This window comes from Takifugu rubripes, chromosome 9 (assembly GCF_901000725.2).
Source record: "Takifugu rubripes chromosome 9, fTakRub1.2, whole genome shotgun sequence".
NCBI classification, from domain to species: domain Eukaryota; kingdom Metazoa; phylum Chordata; class Actinopteri; order Tetraodontiformes; family Tetraodontidae; genus Takifugu; species Takifugu rubripes.
This window is the reverse complement of record NC_042293.1, coordinates 13,037,360-13,058,955: the sequence shown is the minus strand read 5'-3', so window position 1 is coordinate 13,058,955 and position 21,596 is coordinate 13,037,360. Positions and strand designations below refer to the sequence as shown.

Here is a 21,596-nt window from a genome sequence, read left to right as displayed (position 1 = left end):
TAAATCAAGAGCGCTCCTCTAAGCCGCGGAAAGCTGGACCCGGCCCGTCCGGAGCTCCGAGGCAGCATAATGAATCCCACACCGGGTGAATCAAAGGGCATAACTTGTGCAGAGATGTTATTTTTCCCAGTCGGTGTACTGGAGGTTTTGGACAAAAACAAATCCGTTTGGGAAATTTCGCTGCTTCAGCCTGCGCCGCGCTACCTGGACGGGCTCCATGAAAAACCAGGAGTTGTCTGAAGAATCATTCACGTGTTTTTAACCTCTCCAGACATAATATTGGCGCTGGAAGTGGAGGCAGACACATTAGAGCAGAAGGAGAATTATTTTTGGTTATTATTGTTGTTTGTGATGGATTAGCAGATATGAAGCCTCACAGTGTTGTCATATCCCTCTGAGGTCCAGCCACACACATGCTAAATTAGCTTCTGTGAGGCTAACTCTGCTGCTCTTGTGTTCCCTGACACTTCTGTGTCTGCGCAGCTCTGTGGGTACCCAAACACCAACAACATGTTTACTGGTTCCAGCTCTTGTAGATGAGTCGAACCCACTCCTGTGAATCCACCGTATGGCCGAGGGAGCGAGCAGCACACCCGGCACGTGTTTCTGCTGCTCAGTTTTTAAAAGACGACGCGGATTCTCCAGTGGCCCGTAAAGTCGCTGCGCGCAAGACCCCATCTGTGCGCTTAAATTTCATCCTCAGCTTTGATTATCTGAGTTGGTTTGGTTTTTCCCCTCTTCTGGCACATCAAAAGGCACATGTAGACTTCTGTGTAGTCTGAGCCTGTCGCTCGGTGCAGGCAGATGAAAGGTTGGCTTACGTAAGGCTGTTTTGCGTGCGCGCCTGCGGAGCCTCGCTGATACAGGGGCCGTCTAATGGTGCACGACTGCGCTGTGACGGTGGAGGAGCCGCCGCCAGCGCCTGTACTGTAAAAGCAAACCCCGTCAGCAGAGCAGTAAAGAATAAGAGCCGCAGCTCTGGCTGGCTGGTGCCATCATTTACAGTAATTTACATCTCCTGAGCCTTTTACACAGACGATTGCCTGTTGACTTACTTGTCCATCCACCGCGCTTAATGTAATGCATGCAGAGGTTCGTGCACGCTCCGCAGGGCTTTAGAGTGTCACTGATTATTATTGTGGAGATGATCAGAGAACGTGGACTCATAAAGGCTGCAGTGCCGAAGCTTTAAAAGGCATCGCGAGACAATAAGGGTGTTTGTTCAGAAAGCCAACGTTTCATTTCTCACCGTGGTGGAGATGTAAGATGTTGGGATGTTTCCTGACTGTCACCACCTTCGGTCCAGATGTTCGCTTTATCCCCGATCAGTCTGGATCTTCAGCTCTGTCCTGATGAATATATCAAACTCACTGAATCCATTTGATTCATTGATGTTAAAACACAATCACTTAATTATTTTTCTTCGGGCACCAGACACGGGCTGATAAATAATTCCTAATTCTTCATATTGTGCTTCTTTCTTTACTCAAATATGGAAGCTGAGCTCCATATTTGAGCTTTAGCTCAGTTCTAGCTCCCAGCGTGACACAACTCAGTGACCTCTGCTGACACACTAAATTGCACCCGTATTATCAGTTTCCCCCCCCCCCCCCCCCCCCCCCCCCCGCCCCTCCGCTCCCCACCTCGGCGCGCGCAGCAGCAATTTGTCACAGCGACGCGCTCGGTTTCTCGCCGCTCCTCAGCTGTGGGCTGGTAGCTGGGGAGTGGGTGGCTGGGGCGATAATGTTGACTTGGCTCTTCTGCAGCATATTCACCCGAAATCAGTGGCAGAGCTTTACTGATGTATTTAGTGACTCCCGAGAAAGTGGAAAACAGGTTTACGAGGCCTGTGGTGGGACACAGTGGCTGGTAATTAGACAGCATAAAAATCCCCCCCCCCCCCCCCCCCCCCCCCACCCCGCCCCCCCCAGGCGGTGAGCACAACCCAAAGTGAGCCAACCTGTGTGTGAAATTGCATTAGACGTATGCGCTTAATGGAACGTTTTGGAAAATGGCAAAGCGCCATTTTGCATTTATGAGCGTTTCCATTCCCCCCACGCCGACCCCCCCCGGCGGAGTGGCCGCTCCTGCTCCCCGTCACAGCAGACCTTCACGGACCAGGATGTGCAGGACTGTGGTCTGAACATGCCTCTGTCTCTGCTTTCCCACAGATGCTCTCCCGCTCAGAATGGGACCACAAGAGAGGCTCGCGAGGATCACAGGTTAGCGCCGGTCACAGAATACCAGTCACAGCAGAAATAACAAATAAGGACGCACAGCTGCCAAGAAAACACACACACACACACACACACACACACACACACACGCACAATCACAAGTTTCCTGGTTGCTGTCACTCGCCTTCACAGGCCATAAATGACGTAAAGAGCAGAAATAATACCACTAAATGCTCAGTTCACACACTCCTTTCAGCTGAGGTTAAACAGCCGGTCCTGAGGTGCCACCTCCAACCAGAGTCGGGCTCCCATTTGGGTGTAAAGCCTTGGCACGAGATATGTAAAGGTCAGGGATTTGGACAGAAGGACCCATCGCGGATTGCAGCCAGCACACACCCGCACACACACACACACACACATGCCGCCACATCCTTGAGCTCACCTTTCCCATCTTTGTGGGGGAGAGTTTGTGCCTGTTTGGGGATTGATGTATTGAGCTTAAGCAGAGCCATGGGGCAGGGCTCTGGAACAAACGATGCCCTTGGTGCTGGCACGGCGCTACACACTGTGTGTCTGTGGGTGCTCGCTGCTCTGCTATCAGGAGGATATCCTGACATAGACAACGTGTCTGTGCTGACGGCGTACGTTTGCGCGGCGCCAAAAGGTTGCGGCGGACGGAAAATGATGGGGATCTTTTAATGAATTGTAATTGTAACTTTGCATGGCAGCATTGGGGAGTCACATCAAATTACACAGGATGTCATTTCCTAGAGATGCTCAGACGGCGTCCAAATAGCACGTTACCCGTTCAGGAACATGGTCCCAGGCCTTTGTACGCAAGCAAATATTTGATGATTGATGCATTTGCCAAACTGTGTTTCTGATTCCGTGGTCGGTTCCTCCGTCCGTGGAATCCTCTGACAGTCCCTGCCTCCATCTCGTGGCCGTCTTCCCTTAAGTCTCCCTCCGGGGGTTAAACCGTGTTTTGAATTTGGCTACGCTGGTTTCAGGCGTGATGGCGTGTCGGCAGCACCTTGTAGGTTTGTAAATGACACCCTCCAGCCTGCGGTGGTGATTGAGCTTCACCGCGACGCCCTGGCCAGCACGCGCATTAGCAGGCTGCTTTTCCAAACCTCCGATCTCCCCCACGTCCAAACCGTGCAGCGGGATGTTTTATCTTGGGAGTTGACAGTGAATGTATGCATGGAAAGAGCTCTTTAAATATTTGTATTTGACATGAAACACTCTGGTTTTGGACGGTTACCCAGAGATTAGCGGAGAAAAAGATTTCTGGCTGGCCCAGATCTTGTGATTGTTGTTATAAATTTGAGTCTGGAAGGGCCGTCGTTGAGGAATGACTTCCGGTGCTGGTGAAGATTTCGCTAAATCGCTGTTATCCAAACTATTTGGGGAGTTGACCAGGAGTCACAGCCGCCACCACAGATAGGCAGTCAATGATTAATGCGGAGGCATTAGCCTGTTTTCAAGCCCAATAAATTTAAAGACGTTAATGGATAAAAGCAAAGCTCTCTACAGGGTCCACATGTCTGGAGGGTGGAGCTGCAGGACAGAAGGCACCACTGGATGGAGGGTCAAGGAGCCGGAGCGAGATGTCGAAATGGCTCACGGGTTTAACAGAATATGTTTGTGCAGGAATATTGTAGCTGGAAAAAGCTTCACATGTTTACGTTGGGCAGGATTTTCCTGCATCTTGGTCACAGTGCAAATTTCACGTTGTTGAAATGTGTTTACAAAGACAATCAAATTCCTTTCTCTCTCTGGTAGGCCCCCGAGGCCTTTGAAGAGTTTACAGCTCTCATGTGGGAACCATAATATCCCCGGCGTTGCGCAATACTCAAGCCCACATATCACTGGTGCAACTGTTTGGATGAGGAAGCTGAGGGGTTAAAGCTACACCGAGTGAGCGGGCTCTGAAATGACAAAAATGTGACCTCGCTCTCCGGGGATCTCATTAATAATCATAATTGTCCAGTAAAGAGCAGATTTGTTTGTTGCAGCGAAAGCGTTTCATCGGCCGTCTGCGGAGCATTTTGGAGAGAGAGGGAAAAAAATCCGTGGACACAAAAGGAAAATCAGAAATGCTTCCATTTTTACTGGTGTTTATAAGAGACTTGAGTAATGTGCAGCCACTTAATGGGCGCAAACCAAATATTGTGAAGGCGCAAATGCAACTTTTAGCAAATCACCTCTGACGTCTTCTTGTCACATTATTAATGTCTGTGGCTTAAAGTCCGGAAAGAATAAACTCTTAAATCGCCTCTTTGCAATTAAAGGCCCTTCAGAGGAATTTGCTGCATTATCGGCCAGCTTTTGAACGTTTTGCCACAACTGAGGCTACAAACACAGCTGAGGAAGTCCTGGAGCGTCACAGTCACAGCTGGCGTGCTTTGATTGGCCTTTGCTTTGGTTTACACGGACTCCTGCGTGGGTCCTAATCTATGGCGTGTCCGCTGACGTCTGCTGTCCCCGCCTGTGGACGCACAGGCGATTAAAACCACTGATGGTGCACATCCTTATTATTCATACCGAAATGTCATAACACCACATCCGTGCGGGGTTCAGTGTGTGATTTGGACCACAGTCGAGTCCTTAGAATTGATGCAGTTTTGTCAAAGAGCCTAAACTTGTGCAGGAATATTTGGGAGTTTTGTGGTTACCGTGTTGCCAGGCGTGCTGGCAGCAGGTGTGGCGCTGACTGGCATCGGGGAGACAAATGAACGTTCCGACCGCAAAAATAGCAAAGAGCCACGAGCAGGACAAGAGCCGCGTGCACCAGCTGTAAATGGTTCCTGTAAAATAACAATGGCGCTGCTGACAACGTCCACAACAGACTCGAGGCCTCGCTGTTCTTACACTGCCCGGATTTCCTACAAGTAGAGTTAACAATTTAGATTAAATCGCCAGATTTTGGATATCAGTGAGGTCAGACCTGATGTTAAAATATTGCCCTTTCCTCCACATTTTGACCTTTCTGAGACTGCGGTCTCGTGCACCCTTGTCCACTCACATATTCACATATATCTGTCAGAAAACAGAGATTCATCCAAGACTGAAAGCAGTCTGTCACCAGAGGGAGAACACGGACGCTTTGGCCTCCTGTTGAACGGCTTATAAATGAGGTTTTGGGGGTTTGTTTTCCTCTGGATCCTTCCAAGTTTACTGATACCACCTCTCTGAGGGCGAAACTCCACCAGACTTAGCAGGTTGCTGTATTATATAACCCAACTTTCAGCAAAAAGACTGACTTTTACAGTTTTACGAACTTTGAGGTTTCCTTGATGGCTGTTTTCTCATCTGAACACGTGCTCCCATGTGGCGTCCCGCCGCTGTGAAGCGCTCGTTCTCATGGATTTATCTTGCAGAAAGATCTCTGCAGAGATGAGTGAGAGCCTCTGGTATGGCTGCATGTGTGCTTGGGGAACATTTAGAGATTAAACACATCAGCATCCTGACTGACAGGTTAAATAACAGGATTTTTAATCAAACCCAGTTAGAAGCGGCCGCGGCGGTTCTTTCAGGAATGGAGAGCATCAGAATCTGCCCACTGGCTTTCTTTATTTCTGGATGGTCAGTCTGCAAGGCTCATATCTCACTGTCAGCGTTCCCCGAAAGTGAAGCAGGGCGGCTGCAGAGGTAGCCCCGGCTGATGAATGAAAGCCATCATGCGACCTGACAGGAAATTCTTATATAACGTTATGTTATTATGCAACTTGCGCTCAGTTTGATCTGTTTCAGGACGTCCACGTATGGCTGTTGAGTCTCAGGCTCCAAAAAACCCCAAAAAACAGGTCATCTCCAAGCAGACCTGATGGGGATCGATAATCACTGAAATTGTCCGTGTGCTTTGTTGGACAGCTAAAAAGTACTGGGATCACAAATGCCAGGCTGAGGCGGGTTATGATACGGCTCCAAGTTATTACCTTTTAGATTTAAAGCTCGTGTCTCAAAAGCTTTTAGACACTTTCCCCACAATCTAGTGTGAGCTTCCTGTCGTGGACATATGGGATGCTGTCGGTGGCTTGACACCGAGCCAGTTCACTGGTGACGCAGGCGGCGCTGCTGGCACAGATAACAGCTTCCTCATCTGCAAGACAGCAAATCTCCAGTGTGGAAAGTGAAGGTGAAATGAAGGTGTTGCTCGCTGCAGCTCCAAGTGTAACGTTCCTAAGTTCTAGATATCATAATCATAAATCCCTGTCGACCCAGAACAATGTGCATTCGATCCAATGCAGCCTAACAAGGGAACAAAAACCTCTTTTTATACTTCTGTCAGGCTGATTTTGGTCGCACTAATTGTCTGGATTCATCCCTTGCAGCACTTGTGCCACTTTTTTGTTAAAGTAATGAGAGCAGACTTTCTGATTAGCTGTTGATACGTAAATGAATGCTGGAACGTGTAGAAAGCTGGTGAGAGCATCCAGCTGTGCACCAGCAGGTTACAGACGAACTCCTGTAAAATGAAGATTAGCACCTCGTGTTTTAGATTTCACAGGTAAATGTGCACCGTATGTGGAGTTGGAGGCAGAAACCTACGGGACCAGATGTTCCCCAGCAGCTCCAGTCTTCTTAAACCTCCTCTTTAGCAAAGCACTAAATCAGTTTGTGAAGGAGCTGAGAGAGGGTGTTTACTTACCCACCATGTAGGAGTAAGAGCAGAGGATTTAAAGAAGGGAAAAACGAGCTGAACGCGATCAGTGTTCACCCAGAAATCCTGAATCAGCCTTCCTGCCGTGTCTTCCGCTATAATCGTGATTAGCAGTGTCCCAGGTGGTCATGTGACAGGTTTATCGATAAACATTTGTGGACTTTTGTCATTGCTGATATTGTGCGCAGACACCTCCCGATCTGGGAAAGGTATTTAAAAAAAAACAGATCCTAAGATTCCAGCAGAGACAGAGCTAACGAATCCGTTCATGAAACATTCAGGATCTTACAGCTGCTCGGTGCGAGAGGAACAACTCCCAGCTCATCTCGCCTGAGCTAAAACAGACGTATAGGTTTGAAAACTGAAGGATTTTCTCACTGTGCTCAACTCTGCTTTGGCATTTGTTTTCTCTTTTTCATGTTTTTTGTAGTGCAATGATCTCATGTCTCTGATCACTACCAAAAGGTCGTGCACTGTTGTTGGGAGCAGACTGCGCTCCGTATCTGTCCCCGGGACGAATCACACATCCACTATCAGACACGGCCATCAATTAGCTTCAGCCCACATTAGCAGCGGTGATGTTTATCTCTTATTTCTCTGTCCCTCTCTCACCTCGCAGTCATCAGGCACCACTGTCATGGTCGACATAGCTGTGATGGGAGAGGCTCACGGATTAATCACGGATCTGCTGGCTGATCCCTCGCTGCCCGCCAACACCTCCACCTCGCTGCGAGCCGTCAGCAAGCTGCTAAGCACCCAGCTCACCTTCCAGCCTCTGCATCGGCCGCGCCCCGTTCCGCTGCTCAGCCCCAGCGACGCCTACACACTCTCAGACTCGGAGGATGGTCCTGAGAAAGGAGAGAAGACGTCCATCCACAAGGTGGGAAAATAAGCGAAGAGGACAAGATGCTTTACCTCAGTATCAGATGTGTTAATCATAAGCCGTCACGGGCCAGACGAATAAAATTCTCCACCAGAAGCAGTGAAAAATAATCCTTAGATGGAAGTGCAGTCCACTTGATCTCCACCAAATGATTTATATACCACGCAGAGCCCCACACGTGTTAATATTTCAGCCCGTGCTTGAGCTAATGATCGCTTCCTGCTCTCAGAGCTTTTAGCATCAAATGAAGGAGCGTATTTTCTCAGAACCCAGGGAAGAAAAATAGAGCACGTCTGCTGCTCAGAGCACCGTTCTCCCTTTCATAGGCACAGCTGTGTCAACATGACAGGCGTGCACAGCCAGACAGTGTGCATGTGTGCATGTTAGTCATGTAAGCAGGGCAGCAACATGAAGGTGAGCATGCACCTAAACTGAAGACGCAGATCTGGACGGTCGGGATAATACAATTCCTGCACGCTGGTGTGTGGCCGGCCGCTGCTGTTCCACCTGGGAGGGCTGGTTTAAGCCGTATCAGGTTATTAAAATGAGCTGAGGGCTGTTATACATGCTAAGCGTTTGGTGAGTCTGCACCCAAACCCGCTTCTGACTGACCAGGAGATCCGGAGGGGAGCTGCTCAGTGATGGAGTGGAATCGTGCTTCGCTGTTTTAAACTCTCCATTGTGTCTCTCGTGGACGTCAAAATTATTTATCACATTCCCAAACAGCAAATACTGTAAAAGACAAGTGACAAAACTTCGTGCCTTCTGTGCTTCAATTCTTTTAAATTAAATTTTAACACTCAGATTGGTCTGGTAGGCGGTTTGAACAAACAATAAGAGCTGCGTCTGACAGCTCCTATTTTTGGTGAAGTGTGTTGGTGTGTTTGATCAGAGCCTGCAGGTATTTCATCAAAGAATGGAAATATAGCATCGGAAAACATCAAAGCACCGACAGTCTGCCTGAAAAATAAAAACAAATGTGTGTGTTTCATTTGAAAACACCACACGGGTGATGAGTAGATCTTTTTCTGGGAAGGTCCTGCTGCTGCACATACATAATGCATGCACTGATTGTGCCACGGCTTGTCAGCTTGATGGTATCTGATCTTTTTTTCCTGCATGTTAAATTAGTAGAAATAATTGTCAGAAACAGTGGAACTACTTTTTGCTGGTAGCATGAAAATATCTCTTCTAAATGTGCCTCTTTCTTCAGTGGCCGTGCTTTTGTTTTGAAAGTCTAAAAGAACGCCTCCATTTTCGCCACACAGAATCTGGCCACTAACATGTACTGATTATCTTTGTGGATTCAGCCCAGATCCGTTTGTCTTTACGTAGACGGTTGTTCAATGTGACCCAGAACACTTTCACATCCACGGGTCTGAGAGGCGTGTCCACGTGTGGTCCAGACGACCTCTGAAACGATCTCTGCTGCATCCCCACCTGGAATTATGGCTGTCCGTCTGTGACCGAGTCACTCGGGATGGATGTTAACACCAGGTCTGGACGGGGGAAGAGTGTGAGCGCGAGCGTGCGCCTCCGTGCACGACTCCAAACGCGCTTATTCAGGATTCTGTGGAGATCTTTACTAGGTCATTCTGCAGAGAAAGGCTGGCACGCTCTGTGCTGCTGTGCCAAGCTGCTGCACGGCTCCAGAGAGAGGCATCGCAAGGGCACAGACCGCAATGAATCCCACAGACACAGTCATGGAAGGAGGGATAAAAGAGGCTGAGGCTCAGTGAGGAGATGTAGCTGTGCAGTTCTGTGGCATTAAGTCGTTTCAGACCACTACACAAAAGTCAAATGGTGTTAAATTAAAAAGAAATCATTTGGATGCATTCTGGAAGAATGTGCCGTTATCGTGGTGTCCTGTCCTGTGCCTGCATGTGCAGCGTCTGAGGCGGAGTCTGCACCCCGGCCTGCTGAGGAGGATCTCTTCCACGTGGACCACCACCACCTCCGCCACGGGCCTGCCCACCATCGAGCCCGGGCCTGTCCGCAGGGACCGCAGCGCCAGCATCAAACAGTACCACGAAACACTGACCTGCAGGTGAGCCGCTGCTGAATCAGCTCATTCTCGCTCCTCTCTGTCCTCCCAAACATCCAGCTCAGTGGAAAGAGTACGCTAACCCTGCTGCTGCTAAATTATTTAAGGAGACCCCCTACGATGGCTGCCGCCATTATGACACATCACTCTGAAGAGCTTTTATTTCGCAGCGGCGCGGCTGCAGTTGTGTGCCTGAACCGCAGCGGCAAATTTTGTGTGCACAGTGTGAATCAGGAAGCCTGACAGGCGAACGTGTTGACCTGAATAATGAGACACGCGGATCCCGTCTCACGGGCGGCGCAGACATCGCGGGCCGAGTCACGGTTCAGGGGCGTTGGCGTGATTATCTGTTGGAAGCAAACGCGACACGTTTCGAGAAGGACGCCTGCCTGCTGCTGGGCGTGCATGTTAAAAGCACGTGTACGTGTACCTGCTGGCGTCCGTTCAAACAGGACTCCACATGGTTGAGATCCTTAAAAAAAATAGCTCTGTTTGTTTCTGCTGCTTTAGTTTTGAAATTGCATCGACGCTTTAAATGCGGTTCAAACGCAGGTTCTTGATTTATCTGTTTGGTCATTTCGCCTGATGGCTGCCGCCATTGCATTCCTCACAATTACCTCCCGCTTCCTTTGACGCCGTTTGGATTTCTCTTCTTTTTGGGAATAAAGCGGATCGTTTTGGAATTTTCAAAAGAGACTCGGCTCAGGAACTCTCGGCTGCGCACGTTCGCCCGCGCTCCAATGCGAGTTTTGCCGAGTTGTTGTGAAGTACCAGGCGGTATTTGCTCCCTGCTCTTAAAATATTAATAATGCCGCAGCGAGAAAGAACATCTCTATGTTTCATCTCCTTTATTCAGTTCCTCCCAGCTCCACTTTGTGTCACAGGCACCAAAATCCCACTGACATCGCAACAACAGATGTTGAGTGTGTAACTCATATGTGTGTGTGTAGCAATGTTTGCTTGAAGATTCAGAAATGCTTGTCTGACGACATCAAATGAACACTGAAACAGGCTCAACCGTGTCTAATCACAGAGGGGAGCTTGGAAGTCTGTTCAGACTTTCTTTAAAATGCTTAAAATCCCAGATCATGAAGACAGAGACGTGTATTAATCTCTCTGAACGGCCACAAAAAGCAGCTATCGGGGGTGGAAACTGGCGTAATGAAACCCTCCCACGCCAAACGGTGCCCTAAAAAAATCAAATCAGAACCAACAAATCAGAACCAAGCACGGAATGCTGTCCTGGATGCCCTGCAGCAGCTCCTTGGCTCCTTGAACTAGGAGCAGTTAAATCACACGTTTCTGGTCTTTAAGGTTAAATCTACCCGCACAAATTAGCAACCTTCTCCTCTGCTGACTCTAAGTTCTCGTGGCCCTGACGCAACAACAACAACTAAGGGAATAAAATCCTCTCTGCGACCGGCCTGCCGTGTGGCCGACCTTTCCACGTGATTTATATTGTATTCTGCTGCGGCTCAGCGGCCCTGTGGAGAATCATGGCGGCCGTATCTGTCAGCAGCCTGTTTGGCTGTGTTTGTACAATGACAGCGTGATACTTGAGCAAGTGTAAGCACACCGAGCAGCTTCTGTACACACGGCCTGTCGCCTGCTCCCAAAGCTCAGCTTGGCCCAGCAGCGGGACCCGGCTATAGCCACTTATGGTGGTGTGAGTATCAACAAACACCTGGGCTTCTCCCCCGTCACCAGGACCTTGTGATGAACACACACTCGCTCTCAGACACACTCACCCAGCTGCGACCTCGGGCGGGGGCTGTAGGAGGATCCCCGGGTTTAGTTTACCGCCGCCGCGAGAGCTTTCCTTCTGACGAAGAGTTTATTATAAATCTTCTAGGTGTCTGGTCCTGATGCAGAAGGCTTTAGCGTTGGGCTCAGACAGACGTCAGCAGAACCCGGGAAGGTCCCGCTCCAACGGGTCTTATCTTAGCGAAGGGCGAGCAGCCAACGCGTCGTCTTTTCAGTGGGATTTAGCAAAAACAGCCCCCCGTTTTAGGGGCGCAGGAGAGGAGCTCTTTAATGATTCATGCTCTGTAAACCCATGTTCATCAGCGAACGGCCCGAGACTACAAGGACCCATTCAGCTCTCCGCTCCGTCCCAGAAAACAGAGAAAAGGAGAGAACGGCAGCGTGCAGCAGAGGACTGGGACAACATGAACAAACACATGGCTTCAATTGCTTCCTCTCTGCTCCATCAACAAATCTGTCCGATCTTAATTAAGACATTAGGCTACCCCCCCACCCCCACCCCCCCGTTCTTTTTCCATCGTGTCAGCTTTCGGTGACGTCAGGAGCTGAGGGTGGAACAACCTTAATCTGACAAACCTGATAAAAAGGGAGGTAAAAAAAGGGAAAATGGGGGCGTTTAAACGGCTTCCGCTTCCCCCTTCGCCCTGACCACGGTGGCGTTATCGCCCTCACGTCATCTGGCGTGAGAGTGGGTAGATTACTGGAAATAACGACGGCGGGTTTTTATCGCTGCTTGGACGCCGTCCGCTTGGGCTGTAAACCAAAGGTGATCTGTCAACCTGCTGCAAGGGGCCGGGGTGCAAAATCTGGGAGGTTACTGCAGCGGAAGGGGGGGGGCTGTCACCTCAAAATTACATAGAAAATCAAATTTAAGGCTATAAAATATTCAAAATGCACAAGCATGATCCTGGTGTGTAACATACCTCACCAAATATATCTTTAAGGACCAGACGTAAAGGAAACACCCCCCCAAACTCTGATTTAATGCGGTCCAGTGTAAATGCATGAATGAAACTATGCTTAAAACCTTCAGGAATGTACCACATTTTCCTGCCGCTGGCATGTCTGACTGGGAAATTGCAGCACTAATCACACAGAAGGTTAATAATACAGGTTATTTCTGTCACTTATGAGGTGACTGACATTTTCCTTGAATGAAAATGACCGACCTCCTCATTTACATCCTGCGCCAAGGGCTCGGTGTAAGTAGCTGAGGCGATTCCGCTGCATTAGCAGAATAGGTGGAGCGTCTGCCAGTTCTTCAACTTTCATTAAAAGTAAACCTCCTAAGCCAAACGCTGCCGCCTGCCCTCGACCCCCTCGCAATAATGCCCTAACTGTTCGCCCGCCAAACTATCAAACTATTTTATATTCCACACCTGCTAGACATTACACCCAGCGGCCCGACCTGGACGTGCAGACACAACAGAACTGGCTTTGTTGGGCCTCGGGACCATTAGGCGGGGCGGAGAACGGCTCGAAAGTGTTCAAAAAACAATTTATCAGAAGGAGATAGACACAGTGCAGGCCTTTGTGCTCCCTGTGACACCAGGCTCTACTGGCAGGCATTTCCTGCCCTGAGAAGGCAGGTTTTACAACATTTAGGGAGAGGTATTTTAATTGGAAACACCTCCAGCCTGACAGAGGTCTCAGTGGAGAAACCTGGACAAAAGCCGGTTGGAGCAGCTCCGAAGGCTCCCCGTCGCGTCCTACAGCCAGCGCGCCAGCTCACGCTGAAAGAACACCGCGTTTTCTTCTGGGATGTCGATATTATAGTCTTCCACAAAGACAATCTGTAGCCTTTTTGTGTGCTTTAAAAATCCCAACTTTGCTGGTTCACATGTCAGAAGGGGAGCCGGGCTGAGGCTGCATCTCCACTGGTTTGGGCATAAACGCTGACTGATCCTGCTGTCCTGCACCACTTTCAGGTGTTCGCGTGGACTCAGAGCTCACGCAGCAGCAGCAGCAGAAGCCTTTGTTGTGTGAGCTGATCACCAGATCTTGCTGAACACGCACAAATGCCAGTGTGGTGTCAGCTATCAGGATAGCAGTCCAATTGCTTTACGGACACTTGACTGTCACTGTCAGAAGGTCCGTGGGAGCTCTTTAAATGCTTTATTCCTTTTTATTACAGTGACAAAAGTGGCTGAATTTCAAGATGCACATTTGTTTATTTATTTGCTTGATTCCTTTGACTTGCGAATGTCTTTTGGACAGATTCAAGCCTGATGCGGACTCGGCTGCGGCGTGTACCGCCAGTGAAAATGTCACGTGATCACACCTGCTAATGTCATAATTTGTGAGGCATTTATCTTGTAAACACGGCAACTTTAACCAGGTGAACTCCTGCTTACAGCTGTGGGAGATCGTACATCAAGCTGAGCCACGGGGAGGGCTCGTTGGACAAAGGGGACAGGTTACCGCGCTCAGGTACAGAGATGGTTGAACTGCACCTCGCCTCTTCAGACAGGTGCAGAAGGTGGACGCTGACGTCCCTTTGCTTCCATTTGAACAGCGGAGGACCATGTGGTCGTGTCGTCAGATTACGACAGCACCCACGAAGCCAACCACAGTGACAGCAGCGATGTAGCACATACGGAGGAGGACACGGAAGAAGGAAAATCCTCTGCCCAGAACGTCATCCTCCACCAGCTAATACCTCCTGAGGTAGCAGAACCCACAAATACACACATACATACATTTGTGGAGCCACAAATACACAATCACCGCACCTCATCATTTACATGTACTGATGCATTTTCTCCACGCACCACAGGACAAACCCATCCTGGCTCCAGAACCGTTATTAATGGAGGACTTGGACCCATGGATGAGTCAGCTAAACAATTGGAACTTCCCCATCTTCACTTTGATGGAGAAGACCAACGGGAAATGTGGACAAGTCCTGAGTCAGGTGAGACAGAAACTATGAAATTGTTGTTTGTGGTGGCCTGTTTTTTTTAGCTGGTCCATATAAGTCCCACTTATTAATAACTACAATACAGTATTATCCTCTTTTTCTGAGTCATTATTTTCTGTTTTAAACTCTCAAAAAAGCATCTACTGGGGTGATTAAGCTAAGTGAGGTGGATAAATATCTAAAGCAGCTATATTGATATCACAAAAAAAGACTTAATACTGAATTTAAAAGCCCTCTGGAGCCTAGCAACTGCCTTTGAAGCATAAATAGAATGATCATGTGTATTAACTGAGCCTTTTTCCTAAGTAGTTTATAGCATACTGTAACAATACTGACTGTCAGGGTTTTTAGCCTTTATCCATCTTTGTCTTCAGGCTCAGTTTTTCAGGTCAGCGGCTTATTAAAACAAACTTCAAGGCTCTTTACCCTCCTCCAAAGGCATCACACCGTTGCTTTCAGCCTTTCCCCCCCTTTTCTTTTGCATGTGTGTTAATGGGAAAGAATTCTCCATTTGTATGGCCCTGTTCACTGACTATGACTTTTATTAATTCCAGGTCGCCTACAGGCTCTTTGAAGACACCGGTCTGTTTGAGACCTTCAAGATCCCTGTGAAAGAATTCATGAATTACTTTCATGCCCTTGAGAATGGCTACAGAGACATTCCATGTGAGTGTGAACGTCACTTTCACATCCCTTATTTTTAAATTTGTCCTAGAAACTGTCGAGATGCGATGACAGAGTTGACCGCCAGAGGGTGCTGTCGCCTAGCTTCATGTTGTCATGGAGGACTATAGGCAGGCCAACAGCGCGTCCTCGTGGACGTGCCTAAACACACACTCTCTTTTCCTGACCCAGATCACAACAGGATCCACGCCACAGACGTGCTCCATGCAGTCTGGTACCTCACCACCCAGGCTGTCCCTGGTCTGCCCAGTCTAGTTGCTGATCATGGCTCTGCTAGCGACTCAGGTGGGTCTACCTGCGCGTACTGCTCACCAGCAGGCCTGATTGTGTGTCAGAAAATCCGTTTCAGTTTTCTTGATTCTCTTAAGCTGTTTAAAAGTGTGCACATCCACTCTTTTGTTTCTTTTATTCAGTGTGCTTTTAATGGAAGCTGTCTCATTAATTTCAGAGCATCAAACCTGCTAGGGGTGGGGGTGGGGGTGTGGAGGGGTGCACTTATCCAACTCACAGTTTGCCTTATCTCACTTGAACTTTTGGTGCTTGCAATTTGAATACGAAATGCTATTTGAAGTCTGGCACAGCATGAAATGGCAGGCAGATTAGAGCCCCCTCTCACCCACGTTCCCTTAACTTCATTTGTATGCTTTGCTAAGGAATTCCTTTGATCCACATATAAGTCGATTTGACTGTCCAAGTGTGTATTTTGGTTTGGGAGGGAATGTGAGGCACACATTCAGTACAGTATATGTGTCAATGCTGCCAACTCGCTCCTCGCCCTGCTGACTTTGTCTGTGGCCCTGTGGCCAGACTCCGACAGTGGGATAACACACAGTCACATGGGCTTCCTGGTTTCAAAGACCTACACTGTGTCCGAAGACGGTTATGGCTGCCTGTCAGGCCTCATTCCCGCTCTGGAGCTCATGGCCCTTTATGTGGCAGCTGCAATGCACGACTACGACCACCCTGGCCGGACCAATGCTTTCCTCGTGGCGACCAGCGCTCCACAGGTATGACTTCCTGTAAACCTCTGAGCAAGGTCACCAGACAGCAGGAGTGGACTTTTCCCTATAAATAGCTTGTATCTGACTGGCTCTTTATTCTCACAGCGACTGCATCATCACATTGTTATTTTGTGTGGGTGTGTGTGTGTGTGTGTGTGTGTGTGTGTGTGTGTGTGTGTGTGTGTGTGTGTTTGCAGGCTGTGCTCTACAATGATCGATCCGTTCTGGAAAACCACCACGCTGCGGCAGCCTGGAATCTCTTCATGTCCCACCCAGAGTACAATTTCCTCGTCAACCTCGACCACGTGGAGTTCAAGCGGTTCCGTTTCCTGGTGATTGAGGCCATACTGGCCACCGACCTGAAGAAGCACTTTGACTTCCTGGCGGAGTTCAATGCCAAGGTGAGATGATTAAAAATCGAATTTTAAAAAGAACCTTTACAAGAGATCACTGGCTGACTTGGCCCGGTGGCTCATGACACCACGTCTGTTTGCCGGTTCACCAGGTGGGTGACGACCCCTCCACCGGCATCGACTGGTCCAACGAGAATGACAGACTGCTGGTCTGCCAGATGTGCATTAAACTGGCTGATGTCAACGGGCCGCTGAAGTGCAAAGACCTGCATCTGCAGTGGACGGAGGGGATCGTCAACGAGTTCTACCAGCAGGTGTGGATACAGTCGCTCTCAGTGTAGCCGGTTTTCCACTGACGTCAAAAGCCATAATAAACCCATCAATGGGGATGTTGTACGGTGGATTAACACAGGCATATCCTCAAACCAGTACAGTTAGGGTTAGCTACAGTGCAGCTAGCTACAAGTAAAGAAACCATCAGAGGCGGTAAAAGGTCAATCTAAAACCATAATTACACTGTGCCCCCTCAACTCTGCTAATCCCTGCTAATTAGCGTGAGGTCAAGCCGTGCTGCTTCTGCCCGGTGATGAAATCATCTCCCTATAAGATAATGTGAGTTCTGGAAGGGGGAGGTGTGGGTGGGTGGATGGATGGAGAGATGCTCTTGAGCAACAATAGTTAAAGTGAAGCTCAGTGTGGTGACGCAAACCAGGTGTCCAGGCAACTGCCATTCAGAGAGACAGCAGGCAGGCAGCCTGGAGAGAGCAGCGACACCCTTGAGCAAGACAGGCGGAAGCTACTGTACAAAACTCTGCCAGGGATCATCAAAAACAGAGCCCGGTTCCTGAGGACGGGTTAGTAGCCGCGTCATAAAGCTTTCAGCGACCTGGGCGGTACCTTTGGAGCGGAAATGCCCCCCCCCCCGCCGACCCTTCCCCCCTTTTCATGACAGCACGTATGCTGTCAAAATTCCATTTGGTTGGCTCGGTGGATCCCTCTGATCCCAGTGTGGTCCTGCGCTTTGATTACCAGAGAGCTGCTCTGAGGGAACAATGGCATTTCTCCTCTACGGTGGCTGCTGTGACGTTAAGGGTTCGGTTGCCAGGGCAACCAGGCCTCCCAGATGTCATTCATTCGCATCGTTCACAGACGTCATAGACTGCACACATGCTGTGACCCCCTCCGGTCCCCTGAGGCCAGCCCACTGTACGCCCTTTTGCCCGTCTTTCCACGTCGTTTGTGTGATACCAGCACAATAATGTGGACGGAACATTCTTCTGGGCATCAAAACTGCTTCGGCGAGGAGTTGACGCTTTGTGCGTGTCTGGTTTTGGTAGGGCGACGAGGAGTCCAGCATGGGCCTTCCCATCAGCCCCTTCATGGACCGGGCGGCGCCCCAGTTGGCCAAACTGCAGGAGTCCTTCATCACGCACATCGTGGGGCCGCTGTGCAACTCGTACGACTCGGCCTCCCTCATACCGGGACGATGGGTGGAACCCAACCCGGAGGCGGACGAGCCGGAGAGCACGGAGAACGAGGAGGACGAGGAGGACACGGCAGAGGAGGACATATCCACCAGCTCGGAGACCTCACGTAAGCGCTCCGCGTGTTTGTTTCTAAGTGTCACCGAGATGAGAGCAGAGTGAGAATTCATTTATTTTGGCTTCCCAGAGAAAGCAGCTCCCAAGAAGAGGAGGAAAGTCTTCTGTCACATCACACAGCACCTGCTGGAGAACCACGAGATGTGGAAGAAGGTGATCGCAGAGGACGCTCAGAAGCAGGCCCAGGGAGGGGAGTCGGTGCTCCTAAACAACGTGGCCGAGCCCATCCTGGCTATTCACGAGGAGGAGGAGGAGCCGGGCAGCAGAGAGGAGCTGGCGGAGGGCGAGGAGCCAGAGGAAGGAGTGGAGGAGCCCGAGTGGTCCCCGCAGGAAGACTCAAACCCCCCAGAGGAATGAGAGGAGGGGGGGACTCACCGTGAAACCACATCTGCAGACATGCTAAGGACGTGGAGGAGACGCCTTTCCAGAATTCTTCCTAATTTGCGAACACGACGCTGTAGATGTTTGGGAGACGTGTGCCTATACAGAAACAAACAGGGTGGGAAAGTCTGTGCTGTACACATGTGAACTGAATCTTCCCCAGACGCTTGACGGAGGGTTGCAATACAGGACTGTGGGTGTTGCCCTGGGTTACAGAGCAGAGGGAGACTGTTGCACAGACCTCCACCCAACGTGGGACTGCAGTGATTTACTGCCACTTTCTACATTCTTCAGTTATATGTAGACTTCACAGGTACTTGGGTTTCAATTTTAGCACGAGTTTTGATATCTCACGTGGGTCATAATAGCCCTTTGGCCTCTATAACCACCCTCCTTTGTAACTTATCACCCTTCTTGCACTCTCGCTCCCTCTATCCTCAAGTTTCCCATTAGCTTTAGCCCAAGAAATTCCAATATTTTAACATTTTCCGTTTAATCTTTGTCGCCAAATTATGTAGGTGGCCTTCGGGCTCTCACGCGATCCGTGTGCACGAGTGTGTGCATGAGTGTGCGTTTGTATTTGTACTATCGACTGGTCAAAGTTCCAAATTGGAGGTTCCGCCAGCAACACTGGGATGTTGGAAATGTGCTAAATACAAGATTTCAAAGCAAATCCCAACCAACCAAATCACACTTCTATTATCTGTTGAGGAACATCTCCACAATCCTTCCTGTCCTATAGATTTTGGCCTCTCTTATGGTGTATTTACTGGTCCTGATGAAACAAAGATGCTCTCTTTAAAGCCTCAGGAACGCCTCCATCTGAAATCCGCAATAAGCTTCAGCATCATCTTTGAGGGTAACGTGTCAGACGTAGCTGAGATCTTCACGAGACCGTAGGAAACGTCACAACAGCCCCGATTGTGGTTGCAGAGCATCACGGTGAATCTGTTTGCCCTCTTCTGGTAACTCAGGAAGACCTTCCCTTTTAAAGTAAACGTCTGTGGGACTCCACAGTGCAGATTTCTGCATCTGAACCCGACAAATCACATCCGACACTGTGGTGAGGGAGAGATCTGGCGCTGGCAACCAGAGCCAGGAAGGCTGGAGATCCGGGGGAATTAGGACTCGCTGCCCTTAAAGCGTGGGTCACATTACCCATACCATAAAGTTAATACTGTTGCCACAATGATGTGGAATGAAGATCTGTGTTAATGCAGAAAATGTCCATTGAGTGGCTGCTTGAGTCTGAGCCGTTTGAAGGCAACGGAGCGCAGCAGCGTGCCGCGAATTATCCACTGCTAATCTCACTGCGTCCGCGTGACCCACGAGCGCGCGCAAACCTCTAATGCTGCCGTTTCCGGTCCCGTTGTGTCCCGCCGCTCCGGTCCGTCAGCTTGAATTGCACACCAGCCTGCAGAGAGGCAACGATCGAGCAATTACACTGTAACTGTGCACCATCATGTCCTCGCGGTTCCCCACAGTAACGAATGGCACTCCATAAAGGTGCGGAGAGGAGAGCAGGAAGTGGCGCGGCCCGGCCCAGGAAAGGCTCAGAAACATAACTCGCTGCCTTCGCCGATCCCAGGAGATGCTTCAGCGGTGCGACGCAGGCAGAATGTTCATTTCATGTGAAGATTTTAACCGTTTCAGGTGGTTTCTTCCTCTGAGAGAGGGAGAAGGTGCAGGAGCGTTTCTTCTGTCCTGGTTAAACGAGCTTTTCCGAGGGCCTCAGAGGTGACTCGGCCCTGGCATCAGCTGGTGCGTCGTCCCGCTGCGACTCCTGCCGGAGCCCCCGGCTGAGCTCGCTGCTCACCGACGGCGTCTCTCCTCACGTGCTTCCTCCCCGACCTAGTGGCGGCGGCAGCACCAGCGTCCGTTTAAAGGTGATTCTCTCCACTCTGGTGGGTTTTTATGGACTGTGCATGCCCCCCCCCCACAGTCACACCTGTCTTAACTCCTGGGTTCCAGTTGATGCAGAATATTAGTCCTGAAAATGCATTTTTCACTTTGTTATTGGTTTTATTTCTCATATTATTCACACTTGTAGCATAGTTGTAACCATGTGAACCAAACGAGCTTTACAATTATGTAAAAAAAAAATTAGTATTTTTATATAATTGACACGTGATTTAAAGATTGCTTTCCTCTCATTAGTACCTTGCACTTACAACCTATAGTAATACTACACAAGGGAAGAGTATATCCAAATACATTGTATTTGTGAACATGAAATTTTCTTGCAGGTTGATGATCCATTTTGTACAATATTCATATATGCTGTACAGTAAAGAAATTTTAAAACTACAAAAACTCTTTTAGATATACATTATTTATTTTTACCATTTTGTAATTTAGACACTATACTGTAGCTTCAATATTGCCAGACTTACTGGAAGTGCCTATATTGGTATTATGTATTATACATTGAATATATTTGAAGATCATTAGAAGTCGTCACCATCTGAACCAAGTGGATGTTGTAATGTGAATACATTGAATTACAAGACTATTATTTCTGTGGTACCCTTGTGTTAGTCTTGTGCTTATTTTTTCCCTTTTTTTCATATTAAGAATCTGCATTATTATATTAAAATATATGATAAAAAGATGAGTGAAGGACCGGCTGTTCTGCTTCAAGACTGTTTTTGCCCTTGCACACAACACAACTGCAGCTTTGTCTGTTTCTTTATGTTCTTTTCTGCTCAAATATTTGTTTTTAGGATCTGGTTGCAGACATTTTCCAGGTCGCTCTACATTTTAGATTCGACCTGTGGAAAACATCTACCTTGAGAAACAGGAAGTGGGAATGGTTAACTTTACCGAAACTGGGCAGTTTAGTGTAAAATAAAAAACCAAAATCATGTTCAGAAGCATAGCTGAGGTGGAGTTAAAGGATCTTCGGTTATATTACACATATATTCAAATTCTTCCTTCCAGAGTCTCAAAACAGACATTAACAGCTGACAGCTTTTTAAATTTCCTGCATTTACAGTCGGAGGATATTAAATCACATACTGGAGGCGTTCTGATACCAGGATATTTAATTTGTCTCCATTTATTCATGCTTGATGAGTCGAGATGGCGAGTTGCTGTGGAGCAGATGTTCTCGTAAATTAAAA

The 21,596-nt window shown here is 48.8% G+C and overlaps 1 protein-coding gene across 5 annotated transcripts in view; it reads left to right on the top strand.

Moving 5' to 3' along the window:
- LOC101073903 (cGMP-inhibited 3',5'-cyclic phosphodiesterase A) overlaps positions 1-21,085 on the top strand; it is a 48,729-nt gene extending 27,644 nt beyond the window's left edge. For 4 of the 5 annotated variants that reach the window (XM_011607541.2, XM_029841641.1, XM_011607540.2 and 1 more), the window contains 13 exons: positions 2,172-2,222; positions 7,463-7,723; positions 9,616-9,773; positions 13,891-13,964; positions 14,050-14,201; positions 14,311-14,448; positions 15,009-15,120; positions 15,310-15,423; positions 15,946-16,145; positions 16,337-16,540; positions 16,645-16,806; positions 17,830-18,085; positions 18,164-21,085. In XM_011607541.2, the coding sequence (XP_011605843.1) occupies positions 2,172-2,222; positions 7,463-7,723; positions 9,616-9,773; positions 13,891-13,964; positions 14,050-14,201; positions 14,311-14,448; positions 15,009-15,120; positions 15,310-15,423; positions 15,946-16,145; positions 16,337-16,540; positions 16,645-16,806; positions 17,830-18,085; positions 18,164-18,450 (2,169 nt within the window). In that variant the 3' untranslated portion in view covers positions 18,451-21,085. The remainder of the gene's footprint in view (positions 1-2,171; positions 2,223-7,462; positions 7,724-9,615; positions 9,774-13,890; positions 13,965-14,049; positions 14,202-14,310; positions 14,449-15,008; positions 15,121-15,309; positions 15,424-15,945; positions 16,146-16,336; positions 16,541-16,644; positions 16,807-17,829; positions 18,086-18,163) is intronic. The other variant, XM_011607539.2, reaches the window with a different exon arrangement.
- The last annotated feature ends 511 nt before the right edge of the window (positions 21,086-21,596 follow it).